Source organism: Arachis ipaensis, chromosome B05 (genome assembly GCF_000816755.2).
Source record: "Arachis ipaensis cultivar K30076 chromosome B05, Araip1.1, whole genome shotgun sequence".
Classification (NCBI taxonomy): Eukaryota; Viridiplantae; Streptophyta; class Magnoliopsida; order Fabales; family Fabaceae; genus Arachis; species Arachis ipaensis.
Genome location: NC_029789.2, coordinates 123,124,553 through 123,136,666, shown reverse-complemented (window position 1 = coordinate 123,136,666; position 12,114 = coordinate 123,124,553). Strand labels below are relative to the sequence as shown.

Here is a 12,114-nt window from a genome sequence, read left to right as displayed (position 1 = left end):
AACGAAACACATAAAGGGTAAACCAGCTCAAGAATATATATAAAGAGTTCCAAAAACCAAATATCCAAACTCAGGATCCGGTTGCGAAGAAAGCCGTCCCGAGCATAGAAGTATATATATATATATAGCAAGGAACCTAAAGGAAACCCAAAGGGTGAAATACAAAACCTATTCTCCAAAATAACCTCTAAGAGGAATCAAAACAGTATATTTATATACATTATTTAGTGGACATAAAAGTATCTAAGTGAAAACATAAACCCAAAGTAAAGTCCTGAGAATTAAGGATCATCGCTAATCCAGAAGTCTCCACCATGCCTCAGCGAGAAGCCTCACGTCCTGCATATGAAAACCACAAAATCCACATGGGTGAGAACCGGAGGTTCTCAGTATGGTAACATTACCCACATATCTAACATGTAATGTCCTGGAAAAGCCGAAGACAATCCTAGAACTTCCACCAAATAAATCAAAGCTTATAAACAGGCTAAACCATAAATGGCAACTGACTAAATATCTTCAGTCTAACTAATACTTCCCTTTCCAATTTCTACAGACCTCCCAACCACCAATAGTAATATAATATGGCAAACACAATTATATCAGACAAGAAGATATACAGATAAGAAGCAGATATGACATTTAGACAATTACCAGGTAATATGTAGTTAATTAGGCAAATCCAAACAATTCACATAGTATGCATATGATGAATACCTGTCTTATTGGCTAATGAGTCTCATCTGTCGGTTATAAAGCCAACCCGACAAGTCCTGGTAGCTAACCATTGGACTGTCCCTCTGTCGTGCATCACCAACTCGAGTTATACTCAATCGTAAATCATAATTCATATCCAACACCCTCACTGGTGTATATTCACGGGGGCGAGCTAATCCGGAACTTTCATAGTGTCCGGCCACACTTACGACATAGGGTCAGCAGAGTATCGAGTCTCCACCTGGAGCACATGGTGGCTAGCCACTGCTTTCTCCCAGGGAAACTCGTATCTCAGATAGTGGAAGTGCAACATTCACATTTCATTCAATAAGCATATATGCAATCATTCTCAACCATAGTTCAACAATGGCTTAGCCATAATTTGGCAATAACTCAGCCATCCGGCTCATAATTCAATCCATAACCAGCCAATTTATTAACAATTACAGCCCTTCGCCTCATGGCATATAAGGCACTTCCACCACCACCCTCCGTATCTCATACCATTCTCTTTGATCATTATTGATCAATAATTCTACCCTTTCTTCATTCACAAGTTATCACATTTTCTAGCTTCTTCCCAATGCTAAGCTTATCATGATGATTTAAGATATAAGGGGTGAGATCGGAGGCTTAGAAGCATGAAATTTGGCTTTGAAAACTCAAAAATCAACTTTGAGATAAAAACAAGGTCACACGTGTGATGAATCTATATTTGATGATGATTTTTGGTTGAAATTGAATGGATTTCATCATATAAACTTGCACTTATTCCACTAAATAGCATGCATTTGAACTTTCCTCCTAATTTGTGCTTGATTATAAAAACATGCTCTTTTGTGCCTAATTTGATTAATTTTATTCCATTTACCTTCCATTCGATGCCTTGATGTTATTTGTGAGTGATTTCAGAGGTATAAGGTAGGAATGGCTAGGAGAGAATGGAAGAAGAGCATTCAAAGTGGAGGAAGCATGAAGAATCAAAGGAGAAGAGCTCAGCCTAGTGTGCTTACGCACAGACCTACGTGTGTACACACAGCCATCAGATCATAGCCACGCCTGCGCGTGGGTCACACCGTGTGTGTCGCGCGTTCAATCACGCATCGCCTAGTGTGCGTGCGCACAACTACCTGTGCGTATGCACGGGTAGAGATTTTTAGCAGAGTGTGCGGACGCATACGTCTGTGCGTCCGCACAGGTGGATGCACATGCCTTCATTAAAATCTCATGTGACTCGAGATTTTGGTGGTTTGGAGGCCCATTTCTGAAGCCATTTAGCTCATAAGGAAGGAAAAATGAAGACCATAACATTAGTGTAGCTTAGGAGTAGTAGTAGATAGCCTTAGTATAGTTTTTCTTTAAGTTTTTTATCATCTTCTCTACTAGGGTTTATACTAGGGTTTTTACATTCAAGTGCCATTTTCATTTTGATCTTGGATTTTGCTAATTTTCATTGTAAGTATCTCTTTGTTACTACTTTTTATAGTTACATTGTTCTTACTCTTTCTTATAATTCAAGTTATAGTTCAATTTTACTTCTCTTTTGCAATTTCTATTTTTGTTGATGAATTTGATGATTGATGATTGTTACATGCTTTCTTGAGTCTTTATTGTTGATTGAGATTATTTGTTGCTTTTGGTTCCAAGCTTTTTCTCATTTTTCCCATGTTTAAGGTTTTTGCCCACCAAGTGATTGACAAAAAGTCAAGTATGATTTTAGCCTAGTTCTCTATCTCTTGGCTTGGGAAAAGTGAGCAATTGGGTTCCTAGAGTTGGAATGTCCAATATTTAGTGTTAATTTTGGATTGTTAATTGTTCTTGTTCCCACTAACGCTATATTGTTGCTAAAGCAATTAGCAAGTAATTTAGGATTTGTGGGTTAAGAACACTTATGCTCATTTAACTTACTCTCCGATGTGAGGGTTAATCAAGTGAGATTGATCCATTCTAGTTGGCATAGTTGTGGTTCCAATAAGGAAAGGATCCTTAGCTCACTCCAAGCCAAGATACCTTTTATGCTTAAATTTCTTTATACACATTACATTAGTTCCTTTTACACTTAACTTGTTTATATTGCATAGTTACTTCTTTGATTCCTTTATTAGTTAATTTATTACAATTTTGCATGTTCTTTTATTGTTTTATATGTTTATCCCTTTATTGAAAACCCCATGATCCTCACAACCAAGATTGCACACTCATTGGTCTCAAGTGTCCTTGGGAGATGACCCGGGAATTAAAACTCCCGGAATTGATTTGGTTTGAATTGTGACATATTCTTTGGATTAAGCAATTTGACTTGGGGATTAATCGTTGGTCTAGGCTATACTTTCAATGATATGATTCTAATTTGTGAAAACCTAGATCGACGGTAAATCTTTCATTGCATCAAATTTTGGCGCCGTTGCCGGGGACTCACTTTAAGTGCAATGAGTGCTATAATTTTGGTTGTTGTGAATATGTGAATAGTGTGAATATTTGGTTTTTGTTTGCTACTTGGCACTAATTTGTAAATGGTGCCTCTACCTAAGTAGTGATAGTAACTAACATTTTTGTTTGTTTAGTTCTAGGTAAATAGATATAAGTAGAGTATATATTCATTTATCTATTGCTTCTATTAGTATTGTTGCGCTTTATTTTTCCTTTCCATCATGAGTTATCACCCTTTTTGCTTGGAGTCTGGTTGTTATCATGGGGGGTAACAATTCCAACACTAGTTCACATCAAGGTATGGGAGGCCAAGTCGATGGAGGGTCACAAGCAAAAAATTCTTGGCAACAAGGACCCTATGACCCTAATGTTTATCAATCTCTCACACCAAGTGGAACACCTCATCATTACAATTTTTTCCATTCGTATGCTCATGTTCCATACCCTCTACATAAGACACAACCATTATACTCTCAAGCCCCTTTACCATTCCCACCACAAGTTTTTTCTCAACCAACCTACCCATCACCATATATGAGACAACCTAGCTTTCATCACCATCCCACTCCCATCTACCTCTCTCAAGAGGAGCATAACTTTCAAGCCCTTATGCAAGAGCAACGAAAATTTTACAAGAAAGAAGAAGCGTATATGTCTACAATTGCTGAAGCACTCACCTGTTTGACTCTTTCGCCTCCGACTACACAAAATGCCCAAAAAGCCTCAACTTCTAGTGGTTTGCCCTCACAACCTCAACCGAATCCTAAGAGGAGCATCAATGCTATCACCCTTAGGAGCGGCACCAAGTTGGATGAAATTGGTGTTGTGCCTACAAGTTCGAGTGAGGAAACCCACAAGAAAGAGGTGGGAAAGGATATGGGAGTGATGAAGGATGAAGAGGAAGATGTTGAGAAGGATGGGGAGGAACCACTCAAGGCCAAGGAGCCAAAGAGGAAAAATCCGATTGAAGAGCCTATGCCCATTCCATTCCCAACTTTGACTAAGAAGGCCAAGAAGCAAGAACAACTTGACCTCAACATGGTAGAAATTTTTAAGAATGTTGAAGTCACCGTCCCTCTATTTCAAGCCATTCAACAAGTGCCCAAATATGTCAAGTTCCTCAAAGATGTTTGTACCCACAAGGAGAAAATTGGCGAACTCAACAAATGGCCGGTAGATGATTCTATCTCTTCTCTAATTCCTGAAAAATGCAATGATCCCGGTCCATGTTTGGTTACTTGCTTGATTGATGGGATTAAGTTTACAGACTGTATGTGCGACTTGGGGGCGTGCATAACTATTATGCCACTCCCCATTTATGAGAGATTGAACTTGTCACCCTTAAAGAGGTCCGGGGCGAGATTCGTGTTGGCAGATAAGAGCATTGTATCAGTTGTGGGAATTGCAGAAAATGTTCTGGTTGACATCCAAGGTTTACTCTTTCCGGTAGATTTCCAAATTTTGGAGACTCCTCCCATTGACTCAGACAAGCCATCATCTATTCTACTTGGAAGGCCGTTTCTAAAGACATCCCGTTTCAAGTTAGATGCACATTCAGGAGTCTATTCTTTTGAGGCCGATGGCAAGGTAGCAAAGTTCACATTGGAGGAATCCAGGAAACCCATCCTTGAAGCCTATTCTATCTTTGGGTGTGATATAGTCGAAGATAAAGTGATTGAGGTTGGCAAGGAACAAGAAGAAGAGAAGGTCACCAAGAAGTCTAATTCAAGAGATCACACTCAACCCAAGAATGCCAAGGAGTTAGAGATTTTCCTCCTTGGAGAAGTTTCAAGTGACCAATGAAGCCATGCAAAGTCCAACTTTGGACTCTAAACCAAAATTCTTGGTGGGAGACACCCCACCATGGTAACATTGTTCCAATTTTATCTTTTGTATATAGCTTTTTCAATTAGTTGCTTTCTTGTGATATGATTATTAGCTTAGTTTTGATTTGATATTTTTTGGATTGAATAAGTTGGATTGCTTGTGGATCATGAATTTATGCTTGTTTGTATGATTTGGGGTTGGTATGTTGCTATGCTATAAGAAGGAACCTTAGTTTTGAAGAGAAATTTTTTTTTTTGAAATAGGGCACCTGTGCGTGCGCACCATCCTGTGCGCGCGCACAAAACTGCATTTTCCATGATCTGTGAGAGCGCACGCCCCTGTGCGCCCACACACTCGTTGCAGCACCCTCTGGTCGCAGCGCTAGCACTGCCTGTGCGTGGGCGCTGCCATGTTTTTTGAGACCTGTGCGTGCGCACCCATCTGTGTGTACGCACGACTATCCCTTATCGTGCTTCTTGTGCGGCCGCACAGACGTGTGCGTCCGCACACCGATTGACATCCCCTCTGGTGGGAGCATCATCATGAGCTGTGCGCGTGAATAACCTTCCCCCATCTTTGTCCTTGTGCGTGCACACGGACCTGTGTGCGCACACACACACGACTCTGTACCTCAAGCAATTTCAAAAAAAAAAGAGAAAGAGAGAGAAGCTTTCTGTGCGAGCGCACGCCCTTGTGTGCCCGCACGCGTTCTTGCAGCCCCTCTAGTGGGAGCAACCGCACGCTCTGTGCGCCTGCATCCCCACCCTTTTCGTGTCTTGTACGTACGCACCAGCTTATGCGTACGCACACACCCCCTCTATCTTGCGACCTCTATGCGTGCGCTCCCTGCTTTGCGTCCGCACACGCTTATGCACCTCTTCTGGTCGCGGCGATTGCATGCTATATGCGTTTGTAACCTTTCCAATTTCTGCTTTCTGTGTGCCCACACACAACTCGTTTTGGGAGTTAACAGGGCAACCTACCCTGTTGAGCAGCAGTTTCATTTTCTTCTTCTTTTCACTGCTGCTGCTCCCTCTCAACCTTTGCCCAGTTCCAGGCGACCTTGCCGTCGGCCACCACCGCCGTCAAGCTGCCACCACTTCTCTCTCTCTCACTTCTCTTTTCTCTTCTCTTTTCTTTTTTTCTTTCTTTTCCTTCTCTTTTCTCTCTTCACCACCGGTGAGTTCTCCCTCTCCGGCATTTTTCTGGCGACCCCAACCGCCTCAAACTCGTAGTGGCTATAAGAAGTGCCATTGTTTCTTCCTTATTTCTTGTTTGTTTCAATCTTCAATTTTCAGGTTCTTACCTTCCTTTTGTTGATTTTTCCAATTGTTTTGATTTTCTTTTCATGTTGCTTAGATTAAATCTATTGCTTCCTCTGTTCTTTTGTGTATTACAAGTGTTGATATTTAATTATGGGTTGATTATGATTGAATTTGAGTATCAATTGTGATAAACTTGCACATTGCATACCACATGTTTGATTAAGTGCCTCAATGAACACCTTGTATGATTCATATGACATGGCCATCATATGTGTTCAAATTATTTCTTGTTATGCATATTGTATGAATTGTGCAACTTCAATTATGACTTTTGATGGTAGTTAAGTAAATTCACCAATGCATTTCCTTGTTTGTTAATGTGCGATTCTTGGTTGCAAATGCATTGTGTTGTGTGAAACTCAATTGTCATTGTTCATCTCGGAATTTGTATTCGGTAATCACTTTACAAATTTTCAGCTTTAGATGATGTCTTGATCAAACATCTTTCGGCCTTAACTTAGAACATTGCACGTGTGGTTACCACTTCTTGAGGATGAGCAATTGACACTTCACTTTGAGTGAATGGTTATTGTTGTTGTACACTCTTTTGCTAATGAATTCTTGCCAACAACCTCAATGACCATTACATTCAAAGCGTGTTAATAAATTAATTGGTGCAAGCTTAAATTTGCTTTGTGTCCATAGTTTAGCCTTGCATTTTAAGTACTTATTTGAGAAGCAGTGAGCTGTAACTGATAAACAGTGTGGTTGCCGTGGTATCCGGCCGGTGCGTGTTCCAACCGCATGCATCATTGGAATATACACACTGTGCTTTTGTAAATCACACTATTTTAAAAGCTTCTTTTAACCTTGTTAGTGCTTCCTCCATAATTTTGTTTTATTGTTGCCCTATGATCTCAAAAATATTTTATGTTATTTTCAGGATGCGAAAGAAGGGTAAGGCACCGGTTACTTTGCCAATTGTGCAAACTACCGCTCGCTTTCCTGATATTTGGTAGGATCGCCAAGGTGATAAACCGAGTACCTTGGTTAACCGAAGAGCCGACTCTCAATACGAGGAAATTGAGAAGCGCACAATCCATTGGGAACGGTTGTTGAAGGTTTCAAGCCAGTACAAGGCGACCATTCATCAAAGGATTGCCTCGCTTTATTGGGAATTTCTCGAGCGAGAACCCATTGAAGTCAATGAAACTATGGTGCAGGAATTCTATGCGAACTACCAAGCTTGGGAAACAAAGTCAGTATTCCTCCGGGGATGGATGTTGGATACTTCCAATCAAGCTCTAGAAGCTATTCTGAACATCCCCCACATTCCGCTTGAGAAAGATGATTACTTCAAGATAAAAGTGGATGTAATCAAAGGAAGAATATCTCTGACTCCCTTTCTTGAGAGAATAGGCCATCCTGGTGCATCTTGGGAGTATAGTAAATGGAAAAATTCTGTTTCCACTAGTATTGCATACTCTAATTTGAATACCGAAGATCGTATATGGCATCAGATTGTGGCAGACTACATCATCTCGAGCACCCACACTACCCATGTTAGATTTAGAACTGCTTTGCTACTTTAGGCTATTATGTAAGGGGAGCATATAGCCATTGTACCTTTGATGTGCAAATCGATTTCGAAATTGGTTGAGAAAAAAAATATCAACATTCCATTTCCATCGATGGTGATGCGCTTAGCAAATGCAGCGGGGGTAGAGAGGCAACCAATGGACATTATTTTAGAGTTTCCAAGAGGCAACAAGTTCATTCCGAGGGAAGAATTGGATGGATCATTAGCAAAGACACCCTCGAAGAGGAAGGCACCCGTAGCACCACCATTCAGTCTACCAACCTCATCAACTCCTTTATCGGTTCTCCGGTCTCTTCCAGATTTATTCCGAGACATCTTGCACGATATCCACCGCATGGAGCATTTGGAGCAGAAGTGTTTTGAGTAGATAGCGGCAAAGCTAAAAGGAAGACACCCTGGCCCAACTCCTGAGAAGTATGATGAAGGTGACCAACCCATTCCTGATGCCACCAGCTGAAGGTGGCACCGAAGTTCTCATCTTCCCAGATCCGAAGCAAGCACGGAGGACCGTGCAAGAACTAAGTGTGGGGGAGGATCGACTTTGTGGGGTAAAGATTTTTGTTCTCAAACCACTTTGTAATACTCTTTTAGTTCTTTTTACTGAATTTTAGTAGTTTTATTTCCATTGTATCTTAGTTAGTTTGTCTATGTATATCCCTTTAGTGTTCATAGTTATATGGTAGTTAATGTTTGTATGATTGCATGATAGAATGAATAAGTTTGGTAAAACACCAAGGAATTTCGATGAAATATTTCTTAGGGCATACCATTGGTTGAATTGAAGAAAAATTTTGTATTTTTCGACTTGCTTGAAGTATTCTGTTTGTGGAACATAGAAAAGAGCTAGAACAACATACCTTGTAAGATTTGAGCTTTGATAGATGGTTGCATTTTTTTTCAACCATAATGTTTGTTCTGGTGTGATTCTACTCCTTTTTTATTGAGATCATTGATTTGCATAATTCTTTATATTCTGTATTTGTTGTTTGGACGCATTTAGCATGATTGAGGCCATCTTTGATGTTGAACTCACCAACCTATATGTTCAACCCTTGTACTCACCATTGTGAACCCCTGTTGAGCCTGTAATTCCCCTTTATTCTGATTTTAGCACAATATTACCCCTTAAGTGAAAAATCATTGACGTCCTTGAGTTACTCTTTGATTAGCTTGGGTGGATTAGTGTGTATATTCCAAGTGTGGGGGAATTATTAGGAAGCATTGGTAATAGAGGCATGAAACTTATAATGAAAAATTGGCAATTGGAAAATGCTCATGTGTTCTTTGTTTTAGGTCATATGCATCTCTTGTGCTAACAAAGAAAAGAATTTCAAAAAAAAAAAAAAACTGTGCATAATAGAAAGTGAAATAAAAAAGTTGAAATAAAGAATGCGTATGTTCATGGTTTGAAAAGAAAGTGCATGAGTAAGGTGAGATAGGAGGAAATTGGGTAGATAGGTTGCATTGTTATGAGTATATAGGTAATATAGGGTTAGGTGGACACTTAAGCTAATCAAAGAACTAATTCTTTAAGTCCACTTAATCATATTTATCCTACCTAAACACTGGCCCATTACAACCCTCCAAAGACCTCGTGATATTTGTCTTTCAGGCATCAAATACTAGTTGATTGCTAGATGAAGTGCAAATCTTTGAAGAGCATGATAAAAGGAGAATTGAGTGATTAAGCCCTAAACAATGAGCGAATTGAGTGAATACACATCCGGTGAGAGGTTCGATTGCTCAATTCTATGTTCTTGCATCTCATGTTGTATCTTCTTGCAAGTTGTTTGTTGATTAGTTTTAAAAAGCTCAATTCAATTATTTGGACATTGGTTTTAGTGCATAAACTCTTTGCATTTGCCCCAAAGCCTTCTTGTGATGGATTGGAATTTCATGGTTTGTTTTACCAACTCTTTGCATAGTACATATTGGTAGTAACCTTTAGGATAGTTGCATGCATTTAGGTAGTACATAGAATAAATCGTTTTCCCTTCATCTATCTCTTTTGAGTGTGTTTAGCATGAGGACATGCTAGTGTTTAAATGTGAGAAAATTGATGAATCCATATTTGATGATGATTTTTGGTTGAAATTGAATGGATTTCATCATATAAACTTGCACTTATTCCACTAAATAGCATGCATTTGAACTTTCCTCCTAATTTGTGCTTGATTATGAAAACATACTCTTTTGTGCCTAATTTGATTAATTTTATTCCATTTACCTTCCATTCGATACCTTGATGTTATTTGTGAGTGATTTCAAAGGTATAAGGTAGGAATGGCTAGGAGAGAAGGGAAGAAGAGCATTCAAAGTAGAGGAAGCATGAAGAATCAAAGGAGCAGAGCTTAGCCTAGTGTGCGTACGCACAGACCTGCGTGCGTACGCATACCCATCGGATCATAGCCACGCGTGTGCGTGGGTTGCACTGTTGCGTCGCGCGTTCAATCACGCATCGCCTAGTGTGCGTGCGCACAACTACTTGTGCGTACGCACGGGTAGAGATTTTCAGCAGAGTGTGCGGATACACACGTCTGTGCGTCCGCACAGGTGGATGCACATGCCTTCATTAAAATCTCACATGACTCACGATTTTGGTGGTTTGGAGGCCCATTTCTGAAGCCATTTAGCTCATAAGGAAGGGAAAATGAAGACCATAACATAGCATAACATTAGTGTAGCTTAGGAGTAGTAGTAGATAGCCTTAATATAGGTTTTCTTTAAGTTTTTCATCATCTTCTCTACTAGGGTTTATACTAGGATTTTTACATTCAAGTACCATTTCTATTTTGATCTTGGATTTTGCTAATTCCCATTCTAAGTATCTCTTTGTTACTACTTTTTATAGTTATATTGTTCTTACTCTTTCTTATAATCCAAGTTATAGTTCAATTTTACTTCTCTTTTGAAATTTCTATTTTTTGTTGATGAATTTGATGATTGATGATTGTTACATGCTTTCTTGAGTCTTTATTGTTGATTGAGATTATTTGTTGCTTTTGGTTCCAATCTTTTTCTCATTTTCCCCATGTTTAAGGTTTTTGCCCACCAAGTGTTTGACAAAATGTCAAGTATGATTTTAGGCTAGTTCTCTATCTCTTGGCTTGGGAAAAGTAAGCAATTGGGTTCCTAGAGTTGGAATGTCCAACATTTAGTGTTAATTTTGGATTGTTAATTGTTCTTGTTCCCACTAACGCTATGTTGTTGCAAAAGCAATTAGCATGCAATTTAGGATTTGTGGGTTAAAAACACTTATGCACATTTAACTTACTCTCTGATGTGAGGGTTAATCAAGTGAGATTGATCCATTCTAGTTGGCATAGTTGTGGTTCTAACAAGGAAAGGATCCTTAGCTCACTCCAAGCCAAGATACCTTTTATGCTTAAATTTCTTTATACACATTACATTAGTTCCTTTTACACTTTATATTGCATAGTTAATTCTGTGATTCCTTTATTAGTTCAATTATTATAATTTTGCATGTTATTTCATTGCTTTATATGTTTATCCCTTTATTGAAAATTCCATGATCCTCACAACCAAGATTGTACACTCATTGGTCTCAAGTGTCCTTGAGAGACGACCCGGGAATTGAAACTCCCAGAATTGATTTGGTTTGAATTGTGACATATTCTTTGGATTAAGCAATTTGACTTGGGAATTAATTATTGGTCTAGGCTATACTTTCAACGATAGGATTCTAATTTGTGAAAACCTAGATCGACAGTAAATCTTCTATTCCATCAGCGTGCGTGTCGCCCACGCGCACGTGTGGAATACATCAAGATACAGTGACGCGTACCCATCCCTCCACGCGTACGCGTGGATGGGAGAAAAACAAAGTGACGCCTACGCGTCAGCGACGCCTACGCGTGGGTGAGTTTTGTGTCCCAGGCACAAAACCAGCACAACTCTCTGGAACTTGGCTGGGCTAATTGAATTCGCTTATCGACGCGTACGCATGGGCCACACACACGCGTGGGTAGTGAAGCTTTGAAAACGACGCGTGCGCGTCGGCCACGCATACGCGTGGGAGTGCATTCTGCCAAAAATTTTACTAAGTTAAAAAGCTGCAGAATTCACAATTTCAAACCCCAATCTTCCGATGGGCATAACTTCTTCGTTTTAAATCATTTTTTACCCGTTCTTTGAAGGCATAAACATCCCAGATCCAATTTCATTTCCAAACAAGTTTGGCACAAAACGGGGATTCGGAGTCCAAGTTATGCTCCGTCAAAGTATGCCCAAAAATTACATTTTCATACAAAACCA

The 12,114-nt window shown here is 39.6% G+C and overlaps 1 protein-coding gene across 1 annotated transcript; it reads left to right on the top strand.

Moving 5' to 3' along the window:
• LOC107641014 lies at positions 3,799-4,950 on the top strand. Its single transcript, XM_016344522.1, has one exon. It carries the CDS (start codon positions 3,799-3,801, stop codon positions 4,948-4,950), a length of 1,152 nt encoding a protein of 383 aa, XP_016200008.1.